The sequence below is a fragment of the Pyxicephalus adspersus genome, chromosome Z, assembly GCF_032062135.1.
Source record: "Pyxicephalus adspersus chromosome Z, UCB_Pads_2.0, whole genome shotgun sequence".
Classification (NCBI taxonomy): Eukaryota; Metazoa; Chordata; class Amphibia; order Anura; family Pyxicephalidae; genus Pyxicephalus; species Pyxicephalus adspersus.
The window spans coordinates 32,656,665-32,678,482 of record NC_092871.1 but is presented as its reverse complement, the minus strand read 5'-3'; the positions used below and the strand labels follow the sequence as shown (position 1 = coordinate 32,678,482).

Genomic DNA, 21,818 nt, shown 5'->3' with positions numbered 1-21,818 from the left:
GTGAGGAACCTAATGTGAGGAAAATGTTGAAGGCAGTTATTTAGTCCCAGGTAAACATGAACAGTGTGCATTTCACAACTTGTTTTTGTAAGCGGCGAGATGTCTGATGATGTGTTCCAGGAGGACAATATTCATTCACACATGTAGAGGGTTCAGAATGCCCACCTTAAATGCCTTCTTTGGTGAGTAAGTTGAGTTCCAGGTTGTTGTGTTTAAATTGCTGAGATATTTTGCTGGTAGAGATATTTGCTTAGATGTTGTTTTGACTTTTCAAGCAATAGGTTTATGAATGATCAATGGTCACCCCCCTTCTATATGTTTTTTTGTGTTTGTAAATGTGTTTAAATTATAGTTTCTAAAACATATATTCTAAACATACAAATGTATCTGTTTTGTGCTGGTTCCATTGCAAAGTTTGAAATAATTTGGACAGACTGTAAATCATTTAGTGTTTTTTGAGGAATTGGTTTTATAGTTTTTAACTGTATATAGTAAATATATATACATTGAAATGATTAACAAATGATAGAATTACGGTTTTATTTTCATTTTACTGAACTGTCTGCCAAAACCTTGAGGGCCAAACATTAGGTGCCATCAGGCTGCATGTATCCCTAATGCCCAGGTAGAGCAGCAGGCTTATACACGCTTTATGGTCTTTGACCATATGCTTGATCTGACAGTATGAACAGATGGACCACGATAAAAAGAGGAAATCGGCATTTGTGCTTTCTTCAAGATGGAGAACTCCATATAACATGACGGAATCATGCACCAGCCATTAGAACTCCTTCCTAAATTTCCATCCCTGAGGTCAGTAGAAAAAACTAGGAAGTGATAAAATATACAACATACTAGAACGCCTCCATGGGAATTCTCGTGACCTATTTGTAGTCCTTCTGTTTAATGTATTGCTTTTGTATTTTATGAGATTTATGTCAACTGAAACTAACTCGAATTTCACATTTTATTCAGTGAACCAAAAGTTTTGTGTCTTACTGCAGTATTTTGAATACATTTTTTGCATTTCATGTAATGTGATACAAATAGCATTCTGTTTCATTTTATTTTGCATTGCTTCTAGCATTTTCTTCTCTCTTGGGACCCTTTATTTTCTCAATTCTACAATGAGATGCCTATCAAAGATCTTTATTTTAAAATGCTTTAGTATAGCTTTTTCAGCAGGTGTAATCTATTCATCACACAGAGTTTGTCTCTTAAGAGACATCACGTATTTTATCAAGTGTTTAATACTGGAAAGCAGCTTGTTCTATTGCCAGGGCTTTGCTTATGTTATCTGCTCCCCTATGGCAACAGGTTCAGCTCTCTCCCCACCCCTTGGTTGTACAGTTTTCAGCTATTATCAGAAACATTAACAAAAAGCTCTTTTATTTTAAGAAACCCCAAATCGGTGGCCTGTAATTCAAGTAACACAACTTCTATAAAGCAGATCACTTACCATGCTTATTTCACCTTGACTCCCCATCCCCCATGGAAAACCTAAAATTCTGATAGGGGACATGCCTGCATATTTCTTGAGCGTTACAATTGTAATGATTGATCCTTGACCATTCTGTTATCTGACCAGTGACCAATATAGGGAATGGGGATGTGCCTAACTCTAGACATTATGATGATTTTCTGTAATAATAATCCAAGGTGTGCACAATCCAATGAGAATCCTAACAAGTGGCTTCCTCCACACAGCACACCTTGCAGGTATGATGTATAAGCAACATGCACTCCTTGCCAGTGACTTCTGCCTGGAGATGTGATAAAGGTTCCAAATAACAGCAAGTGACATCACTCAGTAACCTGGGTACCACCAATACATTTCAATGGCAAGTCCGCTTTCTGAAGGCAAACGGGAGCTGGCAAAACAATCCTCTTGTTTGAATTCTCTTAGGATTTTGAGCACTTTGAATAATAATGTTGATTTTGGAGAAGGTTCAGCTATGGAAAGTTATTAAACGCTCTATAAGTTTGGATACCCATTTTAAAATATTCGAGTATAAGCCAATACTGAGAAACCCGGAAAATTTGCTTTACTTGTGTATAAGACCAAGGTAGAATTGTGCAGCTGCTACTAACTTTTTTTTTTACCTAAACTATAACTGACACACTATGTATCTTTGTGTTTTGCAATTCATGCAGAGCAGCAAATCAGTGAAACTTTTACTTACATGGATTTACTGTCCTCTCTAATGGCCACAGACCTCCAATATTAAAAACTAATTTCTATAGAATGTAACAGATGTGCCAGGAACAGTAAGGCCAGAGAGGAAATGGTTGGGTAATGCTGGACTTGCTCCAGCCATGAAGGAAAGTGGGTTCTGTATAACTTGTTGCAGTTCATACTGCATACTGTGAGATGCTGACAGTATGAAGTGAAGTCTGGGTAAAAAATTTTAGCTCAGAAGCCTGTGCAAGATAGAAAGTAACCATTTAAACCAAATTGTTTTAGTTTAGAGTCTCATTACATATGTACCTGGCTTTTCTTCTTGCTTTTTATTGCAGTGTTGTGTTTTGCTGATCCTTTTATCTCTTCGTATCAGATAAGGGTCTTGCCAACTAAAAACATCAGTGCGGTTCCCAATAAAACATTCACAGTATTCTGCCAACTCATTCATGGCAAGCAGAAGGTACATTTTTGTTACTCATAATATTTTTTTTTTAATGATGACATGAACCCTGTTGATTGATGACCGTAAAGATTATAATAATGTAGGATGTACAGAAACTGTGTGCATACTAAACATACTAATCAATTTTATTAAGGCTGACTGTTTCCCTTTAGCCACCATGGGCAGCATGGTGGCTCAGGGGTTAGCACTCCAGCCTTTGCAGCGCTAGGTCCTGGGTTCGAATCCCACCCAGGACACTATCTGCATGAAGTTTGCAGGTTCTCCCCGTGTCTGCGTGGGTTTCCTCCGGGTACTCCGGTTTCCTCCCACATCCCAAAAACATGCAATTAAGTTAATTGGCTTCCCCCTAAAAAATTGACCTTAGACTACATTAACCACATATGACTATAGTAGGCACATTAGATTGTGAGCTCCTTTGAGGGACAGTTAGTGACACGACTATGAACTTTGTACAGCGCTGCGTAATATGATGGCGCTATATAAATACTGAATAATAATAATCTGACCATGTCCATATTTATTATTATTATTATTAATATTATTATAAAAAAACAGGATTTGTATATGCTAACATATTACGCAGCGCTGTATATTAAATATGGGTTGCAAATAACAGACAGCTACAGACAGTGACACAGGAGGGGGAGAGGACCCTGTCCAGAAGAGCTTACAATCTAGGCTGTGGGGGAAGTAACACACAATAGGAGGGGACCATACTCTGTGTAAAGCCAACATTTTATTTTTAGTTTTAGATGGAGTAGGGAAGTTAAAGAGGAATTAAAGACTTTTAATATATGCCCCAGCTGCATAGTGTAATAACATCTAAACTAAATACACTTACCTATTTGACTTTATCTTTCAAACCATGGCACCATTCCATTGCTCCTTCAAAAAAGATTTAGCTTTAGCACTTCCTTTTAAGGAGGATGAACCAGAAAAACTTTTAAACTTTTTTTTAGAAGCTAAGATTGCTTTTAAAATGAATCACTAAACTACCTATAAGTTTTTATGCTTGCTTACTAATCCAGGCAAGTAAGCTTGTGCAGTATAGTAGGTCCATTTTTAAATTTACCAATTGTCAACAGTTTATTAATTGGATGATTGACCCTTTGTTTTAAAATGTTGGATTTTCCCCTTACTGTTTTGGTAATGATGAACGTCCACACATATAGAGGGTTACATTTCCTTAAAATTAACATACCAATTAAAATTTAGGATGGTCTAATCCTTCCCTATACTATCCAAAAGCTAAAAACAACTAACTTTTTTGCCCTATGTCTACTTCAAAGCCCACTCATCTTTTCATAGTCCTGTGCCCCACATGTTCTAAATTGTGATTGTTGCTGATAAATTGAATAAAACTCCCTTTTCTGCCAGTAAAAAATGCTTCTCACCTTGCTTTTTAGTTTTAGATGGTGGTATAGCAACAGTCACCATCGCATGTCCATACACAGACTGGAAGATCATGTGCTGATTACCAAGAGCTCCAGATGTAACTGCTGCCCATTTGACTATATTTCCATATTCAGACAACCTGCTCAGCTGCTGTTACAGAACAGTGAAGATAAAATTATTAAATTATAAGGTATTACTAATATCTGTTTCTGTGACTTTAAATTTGCCTGAAAGCAAACCTTTTACTTATCAGCAGTTTCCTATTTTTTTGGAAGGCTGTCACTTTCTGATAGCTTAAAATGGCAATTTTGCAGCATAATGCCCCCTGTACATGCTGAGAATTACTGATTTTGGTTGTTCTGGAACTAGAGAGGGGGACTATTATGGGGAGCACTGGCAATTCATATCTTCAGCCATGTAACTCAAACAATTATCACCAGTCCTAGACTTAAGGGCACAATCTTTCACACATCCTTGCCTTGACATATTCCATTTATTCTTTGCCTTGTCACATTTTTCATTGTCACAAAAACCATGGAACAGATTTGCCACTTTAATCATCAGAAAAAAAACCACAAGATTTCAGCATATTTTAAAAGTAATCTTTTATTCTTTTCCAAAATATTATATGCACTCTGTTAAAGCTTTTCACGTTGCAACAGGCTCAACAAGAAAGCTTGTCCAAGACCAGAAAATCTACCCGCCTGTCTTTATAAGACACTTTTCATTACAAAAATTATAACAATAAGAACATTTATAAACGCATTTCTAATTGACATCATATAAAATAAACTAATTTCAATATTTGACTCGAGATTTGTACATGGAACATTTACAATATGTACATTGTAATATTACAACAAACAAAAACAAAATCCTATTTACAAAAAGTCAAAAGTGCAAGGCCGTAATAACCCTTTAAGTGCTCGTTAAAAGGGTACATTTTTTTTACCAAAAGGAGGGCGACTACATATTTGTAAAAATAAATTTATAAAAATTGGATGGAAAATTAAATGTTATATTTTTAGACTGTTTCTCACATACCTTCCAGTTAATAATGCTTGATTGGACTTTAATTGGTTCAATTTTAATTCAAGAGTTAAAAGTTGGATCTAAAGAGGTTTCACTGGTATGCAGTGCAAAGCAAAGTTTGCTGCCCAAATCAGGAGTGATGCTCACCTTTCATTCCCTTCACTGCTTTGTTTAGCTTCCAAAAGCAAAAAAGTGAAAAGGTATCTCTGTGCCCTCATGTCTCTTCTAAGATCCCAAGGGCTAAACAGAGCTGTGGGAGAAAGCGGAACGGGAAAGGATGAGTTTGTACGGCTGAAAAATGGGGGAGGGGGGGTTCACGTTAAAGCTGACACGTTGCTTTGTTCTGCGTCATATAAACTAGGGTTGTCTGGTTCCAGTCTTCAGTGACCACTAATACAGAATATGCATGATCTCAAAAAAGAGAAAGACTGGCTTTCTGTGGAAAAAATCAATATTCTATATTTGGCATACACATAAGTATTCTAGTGTAAACACAAAAAGTTAACATAATGTGCAATGAGTAGTACACAAAGATAAAACACGTTGTAATCAGGCTTCCCTGAGCAATGAAATGCCCAGGAGTTTTTCTTTTATTGCTAGACAATCAGTTGCCTGTCTTAATAATAACATAAAACGAATGTTACAGGTCTCTATCCCGATGCGTTTCTCCACTAGGCTTCATCAGGGCATGTACGGAGAACGTCAAAGCAACTGCATGATTAACATAAATACGCATTGGTAAGTATTGGTAGTATTATTCGCTTTTTAATAAAAAACAAAAACAAAGATCTTTGCGTAAGAGATATCAATGGCAATAAATCGTATCAATATCAGGTTGGTATCAATATCAATTCAAAGCATTATCAAGTTTTGAGTACAAAGTACATATAGATACACTTTAAAATACATTTTAAATAAATTTTGATGGTAGAGCAAGGAAAAATACATAATATCAAGTTTGATTAAGTGTATGCTATGGTTATGCATCCAAACAGAAAGAATAGAGAGGTATTTACATTATAATAAAGGTTAAAAACTCACTCAGCAATTGAAGCGGGTTTAAGCACATCCAAAATACTCGGGCAATTCAAGTAAGAGGGTCATGCATGTGGTTAATATTATTTTGTTGGGGTGGTTGAGATAATAAACCACCAACTGTCAATCTAAACAAAGATGGCACGGCAAGGGTTAAGTTTATGTCTTAATGTGTATAATCATATTAGTGAGGTTAATAAACATACTATCGCTTACATAGGTACAGTGGTGTGTAAATAACTGCGTGACTACAAGTCAATATCGTGGAGTGTGAATAGCTTTTAAACTGAATGTCAGTATTTAGTTGAAAATTAATAATGGAGATTAAAGTTTGTAGACAGATTCAATGAGGAGTATAAGTTAGTGAGCTAAATGCTATTGAAGAGTAGTTCAATAGCCGCTTTCACGCATGCGCGGTGAAGTCATCACTGACGCACACGCTCCATGCTCACCAGGACGCCATCTTCCTGCCCATATAAGGCCGAAGATTTCCATACAGTACCCTCTAGCGCCTTTACACGGATCATGCTGTCGGTCAGTAACTCCTTCATTGCTTTAGCACCAATCCTAATGCCTAGGGATAAGTCTCCTGACTTTATAACCAATACTAACCGAATTCACTACCGAACTATTCTTCAATAGCATTTAGCTCATTTAGCTTGTGTACTACTCATTGCACATTGTTAACTTTTTGTGTTTACACTAGAATACTTATGTGAATGCCAAATATAGATAATTGATTTTTGCCACAGAAAACCCGTCTTTCTCTTTTTTTTAATAAAATTCCTTTCTGTTATTAATAGGGTTGGCAAACCTGTTCATTAAACTAAAGAGGTAGGGTCACAATCTTTCTCTCTTGCTCCAGAATATGCATGATCTTTTTTTTTTTTTACCAACAGTTTTTGAGTCGAAATTCTAATGTGTATTTAAACCCAAAGTTTTAATTTTTATTGCAGCTTTTGCTGGGACATGGTATCACTTCTCGATCACTTAGATGTGATAGACCTCTATTTTATCACTATTGTCAAGTTTGGACACAGAGCATGGGCTTTGGGCTATTTGAGATGTTCATTCAGATCATTCAAAATTCACTGACATGCAATTTGATCCGCAGTTGACATATTTCAAGCAGGTTTTGCATTCTCATAGTCTTGCATTGAAATGTAACCTTAAGCAAACAAAATGTATCTTAAGTCAGGATGTCCCTTTCAAATAATAGGTATGTGTATGTTCTTTTTGGTAATAGGGGGGCGCTGCAATGGTTGAGTGAGACTAGGGTTACTGGCATTACTGGAGGGAGGTCCAGAGTTGTCACCTGTAAGAAAGCCCTACAATCCAGACTTCAGGTTTGACTAAAAATGGTCCAGTTCTCAGGTAGGCTGAGGTTAAAGGGAAGTCCATAGCCCACTAGTTCAGGTTTTGCATATATGATTCATAGTTACTTGGTAACTGCAGTGATCTCTGCAAATGTGTTTTAAAAATAGGTACTTAGGTCTGCGCTGCCCATTTGTTCCTGTACATCAGGCCATAAATATGTTCACATAAACTAGCACTTCTGAAAAAGCCAGATGACCTGTCTAGCCTTGGTTCAGCTGCAGAGCAAAGCCAAGACATTCAGTACTCATCAAGTCTAATCCTATAAATCGGGCAAAGGTTCAGATATTCAGTATTACATGTACTTAATCTGCTTTTCTTAACACCTAATTGAAATCCCTGCTGTGCTTTAAAGGGAATAGGAACAGACACTACTATAAATTACTTTATCATCATGGATAATGTACCACACCTGATGTCTTACAGCTATTTTTTTTATACTTAGGAAAGGATGACTATTTGAAACTGAACAAAGTAACCCCCTAAAATGCAACATAAAGACATTATCTTAATTAAACCCCACCTTCACTTTCGACTTTCCAAAATATGATTTACAAAGAAATTACCTTAGTCTTTAACATGTACCACTTTAAACAACACAATACAACAACATTCAAATGATTCTGTTCCACTGTACAAATTAGCAATGTAACAAGATTTTGTTTACTTAGTTCCCATCAGTTATAAGGGTAAACATGTTGTGTTGAGACCCCATAATAAAATTGTCAGATCGGCAGTGAATTGTATTTCTGATGTCACTGGCAGGTAATGATCTGATGAGCTGACATCACATTATGGTTTTCTTTACAAGGTACAGTATGTTCAGCATATACACTCTAAATGAACATAGTTTGGTCATTAGTTTTCCTGCTGGTGTAAATTCATATAATTTGACTAAAGTATGCTTTTGTGCAAAACATGTTATGGATATTATCATTTTCAGGGTTGTACTATACTGGCCAGTCCTGAGGCAAGGCATCTGTGCAAGGCCTCAAGCTTGACATCAATAAATTTGACAATCTTATTTTTTTTTTTGTTTTTTTATAGATATCTCAATACCAATAACAAAATATTTCTTTATAATAGATATATTTACATACAAATAAATGCATTTGAATTCTAAAATAAATATATTTTCTTTGATTCAGGGCACTTTATAAATGATAGGTTGAATCAATCCAACATTACCTTAAATTGTAGAAAGTGCTTAAAGGCCAACTCCAACCAAAACTGATATTCCCATTTTAAATTGCCATCAGTGAGTTGAATCACCCACCAACTGTTTACATCACAAGTCTAGTAATGAGAATAACCATGAATAATAGTTCATGTTCCATAAAATCATGATAATAGCATTACCCTTCTCCACCTGGATCATTCTGCATTCTTCAGAATTCAAGGAATGCTATTACACCACTACCCCAAAAGACTTAATAACCCTGTACGCAATTCAGCTAGCCCAGTATTCACGTAAAACCGAAACACTGGTTTTGTGTAGAATGGCCCTTTTCATTCCCTGCTGAATAGCCCTTATTACAATTAACCGCCAAAAGTTAGGATAGGTATCTAACATTTTTTTTTGTACAGAGGGATAATTTTATATAAAACACACTGACGTAACTCTGGCATTTGCTAGTCTATAATTGACCGAGACGCTAGGGCACAAAACAGTACCAGCTGGCCCATTACAGAAAGGATACCTGCCTTATAAATAACAGTTATACAGGATTCATAAATAATAAAGTGACAGGTAACAGTGACACATGCATTGCACTTTGCCTGCCTTTGATGTATATTTTGTCAGTCATCACTACTACTTAGATTACACTACTTTTGATGATGCAGCTATCTTTCACAAACAGGCTTTTCCATATGTCTGTAAGGGCTCACCTACATGTGAGATTTACTAACATGGACATATATAAGTAAATGGAATCATGCTAGCTAATTATGAATCAGATTTTTTTGGAAATGCATTGATGGATAAAGTGGTCTTTTAACCCTTCATCAATGAATATACATTTTGTGGAAATGTGATACATGGTGTGAGGATAACAACTATGAGAGGTAAAGAGAGAATACATTACAGAATACATTAACGGTAAATTCTCAACCTGCTTTTTAAGCATGCTCTAGAGTTGTTATCCTCATCCTTGGATCACTACTTAGGACACCCACTTGTTCCAGATCAATGAATCAATGACACCTGATATGCTTCTTTAAAATCCCATAAATCATGGAGCAGTAGCAGGAAAAGATGACAGTTCTGGAACTTGCTCTGTCAAATCATGTCAACGTGAAGCCTCCATATTTCTATTTTGACAAGATCCTTTTATCTTCCTGCTAGCAAATAAGTTATATTAGCCGAGTCAGTCAAATATTACATTAAATTTTTACAAGCTCTTACAAAGAAGACTTTTATCATGTGGACAAGTATGTACTATAGATCAATTATTCCAATGTGATATATAGATTCTCTAATATATATATTTATTCATGCTCTCTATGGAATCCAGAGACAGCAAAACGGTTGGTAATCTTAGGTAGCTGCCATTATATTGTCTTTATTACCAGTTTACTTAAAAATCTCACATGTAGCTGTGCCATCATAGGTGTTTGGTATGTGTACACTCACTGGTCACATTCCCACTTAATTCCCACTTAATGCAAGCAAAACCAGGTGAAAATATGTTTTTTTTTCTGTAAAATAAACCAGACGTGGAATCCTAGAAAAATAGAGATACCAATAATAAATATATACTTATAACATAAAACTTTGTTAGTCTGCAAGATGGTTTAACTGTAGATCTTTAGCAGTAATCACTGGACACAGAGAAAGTGCTTGCTACATGTGATCTTCTATACTGGAAATTGCACCAAAAAGGATTACTGTTTATTATCTCTGTACTCTCATGGCCTAACTGTTAACAACTGACAAAATAAACTGTACAATTTATGCTGCCTCATAAAACAAAATAACAAATTAACTTTTACTTTCAATAAAATCACTCTACAGCAGAAAAAATTGAGATTTTGTAGGGCACCAGAAATATTTTCAGTGCCTCCCTATAACATGTAATATGTAAATACTGCGCTGTTGTTAGTAAGAGTTTGGTTTACATGTCTGTTTCATGGAGGCGGTGAATCATAAGGCATTAGTCTAATATCATTCATGTTTACCACTTGATTTTGTAGAGTGCAATGTTCAATGGCAACTAATCAAAATTCACATTTATTAACTAATTACTTTTTGCACAGTTTTATTGAATGAGCCTACACATTTAAGAGATTCAATCATTAATTAGGGAATATGCACTAGAATGTTCGTAAAATACAAATAACAAAGTATACATTTTAAAGCTGGATGGCAACACTTCTAATTCCAAAGACGGCTACAACAGAACTAGCAACAATAGAAAGGGATCTTGCTACTTGTCCCCAAGAAATTTAAGAATCCAATGAGTCCAGCATACTGGAGTTATAGCACATTCTTGGTTCTTTATCTAAATGTATTACAGTATCACTATACTGCATTTAAGCCTAAAATCCAAGGACAATATTGTAAGCAAAAAGAAAAAGCTTTACCATTGGCTACCAACGTTTGCGTCCACATTTTACCTGACACGGTTGGATATTGAAAGGCTCATTCAATAAAATGTGCAAAGTGCACATAAGTTATATCCATGAACAGAGCAATAAATTTAAATTAACACATTAGAATGTGTTAATAAGGGTGAATGAATGGAGTTATACGCTTTGGGAAAAAGATTATTTGTTTGCCCTTTTGTCCATACCCAAGTGACTTTCAGTTACAAAAGGTTAAGAACCCATTTTCCTATTCTGGATAGACAGGGAGGATTGAGACCTTTAAGATCTGTAGACCTTTTTTAGACAAACAGCATGAGTTTTTAGTGTCCAGTGTCTAACAGCTGATCACAGCACTGGAAATTTCAAACAACCAGCACCAACCACACCAATCCCTTCCTTTGTTTTCTATTTGACTCTACTTCATCCATATTTAATATGGATGCTTTTAAAACATAAATTAATTTAGGCAAACGAGTGGCTACTCTTAAGATGTTAAACTACCACTTGCAGGCAACTCAAAGTGGCTCCCTTCACTTGTAGAAAATCCTGAAAGCCCTAATAAAAAATACTCTAAATAGACAAACATCATGTAGCTTTTGGGGTTATCAGCTCTTGCTCGCCCTTCACTGTTGGTCAGCAAGGCTGCCCATCACAGGGATGGGCTAATACTGAGGTGGGCCAGAACTGATAACCATGAAATTAGTCCCTCTTCGGATAACAGCACTGCAATGTTTAGGGACCCCCAAGCCCAATACACAGAATAGGAACCAATGTGCGGGCTCTCAGATGTACCTGCTATTGTCTGTAAGAGGCATTTTTATAACTGTAGCCACAGGTTTACCTTGGAATTAAACACCACTTTTAAAGCACATATATCTCCAACTTTAAAACATTACATAACATCTACAGTAAACGGTACAACAGTGCCTGAGGTTATTTAAAACACATAAATATCAAATAGCTTAATGACCCATTACACACTCTTCTCCACTATTCATAGCTTAATCTGGTTATCAGTTCAGTATCTATATTATACATTTTTTTTTACCAGAAAAGGATCTTCACAAATCAGACCACTATTTAAACTTTGGCAGATTAATACACAGACCCTGACAAACACTTTGGTGTACTTATTTATAACATAAGAAAATGTTGATTCTACTTAAAGGCAGCTCGAAATCTATCATCTCAAAAAATGGGATTTTTGCTTTTTCCTCACTCCATTCTGTTTCAGCCACCATCTTTCAGTCTAAGTGCTTTCGCGAACACATCTTGGTCTCAGACCTTCTTCGGAGAGCTGGGAGTGCTATAGACATTGGGCTCCACAAGGCCCATCAGTATGCAATACTGTAGTACAACTATAATCCAAGAGATCTTTTACCATCCAAGTGAACTACGGGAGCTGCATCTCAGGTAGGTCAGACATGTTTCCAGACTGACTTTGCTGTTGAGGATGTAGAAAGTAACCCATAGTGTTTTGTTGAGGAATGTGAGGTTGTTGGTATAAACTTGGAGACTGGCCTGTTTGCATTGACTCAGGAGCCTGCATCTGAGACACAAAAAAAGAACACTTTTACATTCTAGCCATATTGCTGGTTGAAAAAAACTCTATACAATGTAGTTGAAAGTCAAAATGTAGCAAAAAAGGAAAGAGAAAACATCTTTACTGTTTCATATCTGGGGTGGGGAAGAAAGTTCATTTGAAATTTGATTGCAAGGATCAGACTCTGCTATTGTCAGTCTAGATCTACTAAAACATCAATCACAGACTTTCAATTTATGACTATAAGAAACTTATAAAACATGAAGACTTACTGAGAAATTGATTAATATAATTTACAGCAAAACACGGCTGGCTTACTAAAATCCTTTTCAGGCTAATTCACTAAATGCTGTAAATACTTGCAACATGGGGTAAGAGAGCAATCAATCACATTTCATTTTACAATTTTATTTAGTTTAAAATAGTTAGTAAATTAAGACTGGCAGTTGATTGTCATGTGTTTCTATATTAGAAAAAAGCTTCTGGTATTTTTCCTCTTCAATAACTACGCTTGTTCAAACCACTCTATGAAAACAGGGATATTCTCCATTTCTCAGTAAAACAATGACTGTAAGACGTATTTTACCTGTAGATATAGATGTTGTGGCTGGACTTGTTGCTGCTGGCAGTGGTGTAGGTTAACTGTTGGTAGGGTCTGCTGCTGGGTAAACCTGGACTGTGGAATCATGACAGAGGAGCTGTATACTGGGGCAGGATGAGAGGCAATCACTGCACTGCAAGTGACTGGTTGCATCTGTATCGAGTGAGGTCGCATTTGAGGATCCTGGGCAAATCTGTAAAAAATGAAAAAATGTGTGTTGGAAGCAACTGGAATTTCAAAATGATCATTATACTGAGTAGTATTTTCTCAGGCTTTGTTTGCTCTAGTCTCCAGATAATTAGGAAGCTATAATAAACCAAATAACTACAACACAGTTATGCAACTTTTAAAAATGGTGATATCTAGAGTGCTACAGCTCTAAACTACTGTAACTCCCAATAGGGTTTTTGTTTTTCTTAAATGCAATTTTACAAACAACCATAGGTGGTTAGCACTCTATAGGTTAGCAATACTAGTGTTTTATTTAAAGCTACTAATGTAGTTGAATTTATCTGGATAAACTTCAGCACAGCAGCACTGGAAAAGGCTGCTCATCTGTAACCAATTTACTGATTATACCTCAGATACCTTTCCTGGCCATATTCAGGAGGCTGTGGTCTGTCCCCAGTTTCAGCAGTGATTCGTGATGAAGCAGCAGTAGGATGAGATTGTGAAAACATCATTGTGTTGTTGTAGAGTGGCATCACAATATTACCATGAGTCTGTAAAGACATAGCTGTCTGCTGTGTCTGATTTCCGCTCATTAATCGCTGTTGCCTTTGTAACTGTTGCTGTTTCTGTAGATGCTGCTTGTGCAGCTGCTGTTTCTGTAGTTGTTGGTAAGGCTGTTGCTGTTGTTGCAGCTGGTGTAGCTGTTGCTGGTGCTGTAGCTGCTGTTGCGTTTGTGGAACTTGCTGGTGTTGTACTTGTTGATGCTGGTGTTGTTGTGCTTGTTGCTGTACTTGTTGATGCTGGAGCTGTTGAGGTTGTGAGTGTTGCTGGTGTGTTGTATTCTTTATCCATGCAAAATGAGAAATAATTACAGGATATCAGTCAATACATTTTAGTTATTCAAGTAAACATGTTGTTGCATTTGAATACAAGCACAGCACAGTTATTCCAGTTTTGCAAGTTTGGTAGCCAGCTGAATCACAAACTGGTTTCTTATGTTTTTTTAGGACTTCCAACAAGTAAACCTGGGCATTCTATACTGAACATCATAAGGATGCACAAGAAGCAGTTACCTCCTGTAGAAACAACTGAAATTTAAAGTAACTGTAATATATATATGTATTACTAATATATTATTCTTTTATGTGAGAGGTAGCCTCAAAAGGCTAGGCTCCTCCTGGGATATTCTACCAATAAATCGGGGTCTACTGATAATTCTGACAAAATTTAATAAGGTAGCCTGAAGATTTTTTTTTTTTTTCATAAAAATGTAATCTAATTTTTAGGTTTGATAAATAAGACTTCAGCTGATACACCTTTGTTATGGCATTGTGGAAGAGGTAAAGCCTGGAGCCACCAGTAGGCATAAGAAACAAATCAGAGATTTAAGCCACCGATGCTTTCCCAAATTAGAAAACAATCTGAAAATGGAAACTGAGAACTATCATTTAATAAAACTCTAGCTTAATCATAGGGGTGAAATGCTATATTGAATAAACCAATCTAGTAGCAGCCAAGTAGTGGGTGTGGTAATTTCAGCTGTAAGTGCGTCCACAAACGTCCATCCTGCTGTGTGTTTAAAGTGACTGCCATGTCAGTTTCTGGTACGAGTTAATGTAAGAGCAGGACATAGCCAAAATTTCTTTAAAATCTGCCTGCCATTAACTAGCAGATTTCTATTCCAAGTTGAAACTTTATCCACTCAATTACTGAAAAAGAAACATAGGAATACTGGTGTTCTACACATTGGAGGCGCTTTCACTAGTTTCCCATGTTCCTGTCCATGACCCACAAGTGATGACATATATTCTGTCCTATAGATAGCTCAAGATGTTAACCCAGGTCCTTACTTGTTGGAAATTGTTGCATAAACCATTAAAGGGTCTTTGTAGGGAATAACAAGGATACATTTGCCAGATGGACATATATCCATGAACACATATTGTAAATTGTACGACGTTCAAAAGATTTCCTTGTGTTCTGCAAGCCAAAAAGTAGTTTTTTTATGTATAAAAAAAAAAAGTAGTGAAGTAAAAGTAGTAAATTCTTCATGCAAAAGGCCCTTAAAATAATGTCAGGATTTCTTTGACTTCTACAATAGCTTTACCGGATAGTAAATTCCTCTGCAATGTCAACGACATAGGCAAATTATTTCTTATTTTGCTCATTGTAGTAAAAATTTTCTTTAAATATGATATAATTTATATTCAGCAGGTCAAAATTACAGATAAATATACAAGTTCCTTATTTTAGAGAACGGCAAATGCTCGCTATAAATGATTTAGCAATGCTTTCAGCTTTAAACGTAAAACATTTTATTATTAAAGCTGAGTGCAGAGGCTGATCAAACATGCAAGCTTGTAATGAGATTGCAGTGGAAAAAGCCTCCGTTGGAAACTTTTTCTTATACTTTTTTAGAGTTACGGGACGTTAAGTGACAGAATGTCAAAAGAAATAATGTGCTTTATAAATATTGCACATGTATTTTAAATAAAAATGACAGTATACCAAAATTTGTTTCAGAATTGTTGCGACTGGTTAATTACCTGACTAGTTGCCACATATTGATGACTGGTTGGTATTTGAGATGCACAAAATCTTTTTGTACTTTTTCCCATTTCCAGGCCCTGCATGGGGATCACATTCTGCTGGCAGGACACCCTTCTTGGGTCCGTTTGCTGAACATTATTATTAAATCCAGGAGGCACAGGCTGCTGCATCAACATCTTTACAGGAGACAAAACAAAGGACAGTGTAAGAAATTTAGAATACATTTATCTGCATTGGGTGGGCTTAAGTTGACTGAATATGTAAGAGTGTACCTGGAATTTGACTATGTTCTAAAAATTCATAGTTGGCCCAAACAATGTAGCAAAACATATGTATCAAGCTAAAAGTAGTTCTTATGTGCCATGGCAGCTGTTGCCACTGCATTGGCTATAGACAAGGGAAAGTTTCCTCAATTCAACTATTGTCTCGTATCTTTGCCAAAGACACCACCAGGACAAATTAACTGGGCAGGTCTAAGAACCTTGCCTGATTTTTACATCTCTCCCTCTTCATAAAGGTTGCATTACACAGACGTTTACACAAGATCACTTAAGACCAATACCAATTTAAAAATAAAATCCTACTTTACTTTGTTATTATTTGTTTTACAGTGCTGCGTTCTGAAAAAGGGTTTAATCCCATTTCTATCACCACTAAAATACTCCTTTTGCCAAAAGCTATCAAACCCCATAGAACTGCTTGTCAGTTCTAAAGAAAGGAAGCACACCTGCTGCTTTCAAAAGTTTTTTTTTTTATTATTTTGGTACCAGGATCTTTAGATGGCAATCTTCTCTCTGTAATCCCAGAGAGTTTAGTAAAGTAATTTGTACATTCTGAATTTAAAAATTGTGAGTAGGCATGCAAGCTTATATTATGTACCTGAAGATTGGAATCTTGCACTAGCTGTAGCTGTTCTTTAATAACATGCAGTTCTTCCTGCTGTGTTTTGATGTCTGCTTGTAATATTCGTGTTCTCTCCTCTAGCTGCTCCTTTAGCTGATTCACCATTCCCAGCTGAGCTGGGTAGTGATACACTGGCTATAAGTAAACACAAATGTGCCATGTTAGGGAGTCTTGTAATGAGACGCTGACCTCATACATACACAAACAAGCATAATATGCACAAATCTAAACAAGACAATAAAAATTATACCCCACCCTGCAGTGGAGAAGGGCCTACCCTTGCTCTATTGGCATGTGGATCAGTATCAGCATTAGATAATACTATTGTGTTGCCTTATAAACACATTACAAATTATGACAAAGGAGACTTTATATAGGCAGTGTCAGGAATGTGTGGTTGTGCATTGGAAACTAAACTCACAGGTATACAACAAATACAAGACAGTACAAACGTTCACTATGTAAGGTTAAGGCCGGGTTGTCAGATGGCCGCAATACAAGTAAAATCCCAATATAGTTAGTGGGTTACAAACCCCAATAGAGCAAGCTAAATACTTCACTTTTCTTAACTGTAGCAGCACTTGGCCACATTAAGTGTCATTCCAATCCAGGGCAAATATCTAAAAGTATTTGCAGTGGGCAAGATAACATGAGTACTGGAGTGCTAATAACTAAGAAGTGTATAGTTTAATGGCTGTCTTAACTGTACAGCTGTGATGGTACATTTATAGTGCATCTTAATGCTTTTGCGACCAATAAATATGAATCTGCAGAAAATACATATTCATCCATCAATCTTCATAATGGACTTATCTCTGTAAAGCTTAACACTGGGGTAGTATAGGACCGTCATTGACACAATACGGCTTTATTTATGGTTCATACATGTCATAATTCTGTCCCAGTTCAAGCAACACCTACAGGGCATTAACTGGTGTTTTCCTCATTCTGCAAAAACATTTTGATATTGTATCCACAAAATGTCTAAGCTATAAGAAATCAGCCTTTTATAATTGAGTATTGGACTTACCAAGATAGCTTGCTGTGGTGAAACGGTTGGCTGGATAACATGATGTTGCGTTAGATGATCAGGTGGAGGTTGACTAGGTGCTACAGGCTACAAATAAAACCAAATAGTATGTTATTAGTATATCAGTATACTTCTTCATACCAACTGGGGACACATATTATTTAACAAAAACATGTAAAACAAATGTTTCAAACAAATTTATTCTAATAGTAAATGTGTTCTCCCAGAGCCTGGAGTCTGACACTGGTTGTTTTTAGACACCTACAGATGACTAATGTATATAGTGCAAATGCCCTAATTACCACTAGTTTTTTTTTTACAAATCCTGCCCTTTCTCACACCCAAATTTGACAAATCAGAATTTAATTTAATTTTAGCAAGTCATTCACACCCAACACTTTTTCAATAAATCCTAGATAATAATTCTATTCTTAACACTTATATATTGTGGATTTATAGAAATTTAATTACTTTATGTGTTCGGGTTCGGAAAAAATCAAAACTATACATTTTTAGGTCAGGTAAACATAAAATATTGCAATCAATGAATATGTTGTATTTAATCTAGCAACCAGGTAGAGCTGTACTCTGGCTTAGATAATACTATTGCATTGCAAGTTTACATATATACAGAGAGAGGTGCACAACTTTAAAGACTGTCTCTTTACCCTAAGTAAATTGCATTTGTCCTATTGAAAGATCATGCAAATAATGTGCTCCAGAGCCCTGTGTGCATAAGCTAATGGGAGAAAGACCCTTTAGCCCCCTGTATACATAATTCCTCACCTTCAGTGATGTCTTAAGGGTACAATAAATACATAGGACAGCATCATGTAGAAAAGAGAGATGGAGCCAAATATAAAGCTGTTGTTGCCATGTATTCCCCTTATACAAACAACTCTAACAAGAGGTTACTTCCCAAGTTGCTATTAGGTTGATTTAGTGTGGAGAGACAGAAAATAAAGTGATCCAAGTTATTTAAAGCACATTCCCACTTGTCTGGTCTGTGTGAGATGCTTTTGAGTTACAAAACCTCTTGAGAAATGTTTAGTAGAACAAGCATGCACTCTGTCTTCCAACAAGCTAACATGCTATGCTTCTTGAGTAAGGTTCAGTAGAAAAAGCATATTCTGCTAAAACTGCCAAAAGAATTGATTACATTTCAAAATAATGTAAAAATCTATTATGCCATGTGCTGAAAAAGAAGTATAGGTGTTGAAGCATTTCATTATTCTTTATTTTTATTATTTTATTCATTATTGCTTTTAGAAATATGAAACTTTTTTTTTTTTTTTAAGCAGATGGGATCTAAAGCTGAACTCCACACAGGTATACAGAACTGGCAGTTACCGGAATGTATTCAATAAAGAAATCCTTAATTTACCTTCATGGTAGGTGTCTGTAATCCCCTGAACAATAATATTCTGATGGGCAGTGGAACAGACAATATTGTGAGCTTTTCAAGCACCTATTCCAGTGCTGTTAGTTTACCATATTATGCTGAACTACAAGTAGTGAGCAGAGAGTCAACCTGATATGGGGCTGTTGCTTTATTGTCCAATCAGAACAGATTCCATAACAGAGGCTATAAATAATTAAATTTGTAAGTTGTCAGTGTGGTCCTTTTCCTCTCGAAATACTCACATCACGTGCTGCAAGCTTATTCTAGGTCAGTGACTCAGAAACTATTTGTTATTAGATCAATATGGCAATCGAAATTAGCATTTACTGGAGTCCTAGATTTAGGCTCCTGGTCTGTCATTTTAATTCAGACTATCTAATAGGTCACTAGACTGGAACAAGCATACAACAAGAAAAGTCCAAAATGTCTGCACTCCCATCTTGTATTTACTGGTTATTTAACTTTTGAATAATAGATAAAACTGCCATAATGCTTTACAAAGATTGTAACATGTACATTATAAAATAGAAATACATGCCTGGTTTACACTGGGTGCCATTCTCATTTGGGGTTTATCCTGTTGGCTTAAAGAGTGCCGAGAAGGCGTGCTGGCCTCTGTATGTCTCATAGATGAGGTTGCTAGAATACATAAAAATGGTAATGGGCAAGAGAACATATTTAGAATAAGTAGTTTTGATTGGTTTTAGAAAATGTTGGAAAAATAAACAGCGTAAAGCACTCTCTAATTTGTTACTGCAGCACACCAAAAATTGCTCTAGGACTAGCTTTATTGCACCTTATGGTTCTAAGCAAAATTCTGTCTTTCTTTCCTATTGTTTAAAAGTGAATGCAGATGAAATCATTATTGGACAGCATGTTTGCTCAATAGATACCCACCCAAGAAAGCAAATAGAGCTTAGCTCAACACTGCTGTTAATGCATACATGCTAAATCACTAACACTCAAAGTTGGATATCAAAGACTTCTAAGCAGTATGTTGTGGGGGTCAGTTAACTAAGATGAGCATCTTTACAGCCCCACTAATGAGTATTCCTGCCAAGGCTCATCCTGTCCGAGTTTGTCTCTCAACAAGAGAGTCTTCAGGGTAGTGAATAGCAAATGTGGCAGATTCAGTTGAAGTCAAAAGTCATACGGTCACATCATTATTTTAGGGTTTACTGGAAGATTTATTTAATAGTATACATACATGCAGAGTCAGAGAGAGCAGTGCGAGATGATCTGCGGGAGCTGTGTGATGACACAGACCGTACTTCTCTGCTTGGCTCTTGCTTGTTAGTACATGGTCTAATGTCTAAGTAGTTGTTCTGGCTCTAAAAGAGGAAAAAGACAAACAACAAGCAGGCTTTCATGAAAGTGGACCAACAATGGACATGAAAATTTATAGAAGCCGGTAAGATATTTGTGTCAATTAAGCATGTGTAACTTTGTATATATTAATTTACTCATAGAGCATATTACATATATAATGAACTCACATAGGTAGGTTGAATATGAGCACATTATGCTTTAATTGAAAGTATTTTTTTTAGGCAGGTAACAGTTGGTTGAATGGATTTTTGAAGCTGTGATCTGTCTAATTTTCTATTGCCAGCTCTGTGCATCTTCAAAGGTTATTTATAAGCAGACCTAACTATTTTAACAACTAATGATCTTTTAAGTTTTTAAAGACAACCATCAGGTAATCCAAGCACATAGGACGCTAGAAATGACAACACTGGCAATGTGTAGTTAGTATTAGCCAAGCCAATAAATTTCAGCACTTATGCTTCTAAGTGATAAGAGATGGCTCCAAATGTTTTAAGCTCAGTGAGCATTGGACTACAATAAGACTCCCCTCACACTTTTCCAGTAATTCTTAAACAATCTATGTAACCCTTAAGCTGCATACACACTTCCAAATATAGTTGTTTGAAAAGATCTTGCACAATCCTTTCCAATGACTATGCACTGCACAATGCATGAACAAGTGCTGTACATACAACGTTTGTCGTTCATCGTCTGTGGATCCGCCAGGACAATCGTTTGGACGATGAATGATGCTTGCTGTACACACTGGAACACATTGGAAGTGTGTACGTAGCTTAACATTAATTGTATTTCAAATCCCATCCCTCTTTATAACATTACCCCAACATGCAATGTAATCAAAACCCACCCTGTAATTCTTACACAAACCATCTATGCAACCCTAACACTAATCAACTGTGTAGGCTAAACCCTCCCTGTAACATTACCCTCACGGACAGCATAAACTAAATCATCCCTGTAACCCTAACTGTTCATGTCACACAAACCTTCAATGTACCCCTAACATTAACTCTCCTTTTATCTCTTACACATCCCATCTATGTAACCCTAATACTAATCCTTTGTATAACCCAAACACTTACCCTAACATGTAACACAACCTATACAGCCCCTGAAAGGCCACATTTCTTTTCAACCCTAATTTTATCCGCCTGTAAACTTAACACCTTGCACACTCAGCACAACCATATTGGGACAATTTGTAACTCTCCCTGTATCTC

The 21,818-nt window shown here is 36.2% G+C and overlaps 1 protein-coding gene and 1 long non-coding RNA gene across 4 annotated transcripts in view; one reads left to right on the top strand and one right to left on the bottom strand.

Moving 5' to 3' along the window:
* The first annotated feature begins 31 nt into the window (after nt 1-31).
* Nucleotides 32-21,818, top strand: part of LOC140343324 (uncharacterized) — a 41,843-nt gene continuing 20,056 nt past the window's right edge. Inside the window, exons 1-6 of one of the 2 annotated variants that reach the window (XR_011923297.1) lie at nt 32-182; nt 684-813; nt 12,304-12,482; nt 14,392-14,484; nt 16,009-16,138; nt 19,169-19,258. This is a non-coding gene — a long non-coding RNA (uncharacterized lncRNA). The remainder of the gene's footprint in view (nt 183-683; nt 814-12,303; nt 12,483-14,391; nt 14,485-16,008; nt 16,139-19,168; nt 19,259-21,818) is intronic. The other variant, XR_011923298.1, reaches the window with a different exon arrangement.
* Nucleotides 12,462-21,818, bottom strand: part of PASD1 (PAS domain containing repressor 1) — a 79,265-nt gene continuing 69,908 nt past the window's right edge. The window contains exons 14-21 of one of the 2 annotated variants that reach the window (XM_072429956.1): nt 20,477-20,600; nt 19,808-19,908; nt 17,868-17,954; nt 16,814-16,972; nt 15,931-16,110; nt 13,793-14,226; nt 13,199-13,406; nt 12,462-12,618 (exon numbers count right to left, since the gene is read on the bottom strand). In XM_072429956.1, the coding sequence (XP_072286057.1) occupies nt 12,463-12,618; nt 13,199-13,406; nt 13,793-14,226; nt 15,931-16,110; nt 16,814-16,972; nt 17,868-17,954; nt 19,808-19,908; nt 20,477-20,600 (1,449 nt within the window). In that variant the 3' untranslated portion in view covers nt 12,462. The remainder of the gene's footprint in view (nt 12,619-13,198; nt 13,407-13,792; nt 14,227-15,930; nt 16,111-16,813; nt 16,973-17,867; nt 17,955-19,807; nt 19,909-20,476; nt 20,601-21,818) is intronic. The other variant, XM_072429957.1, reaches the window with a different exon arrangement.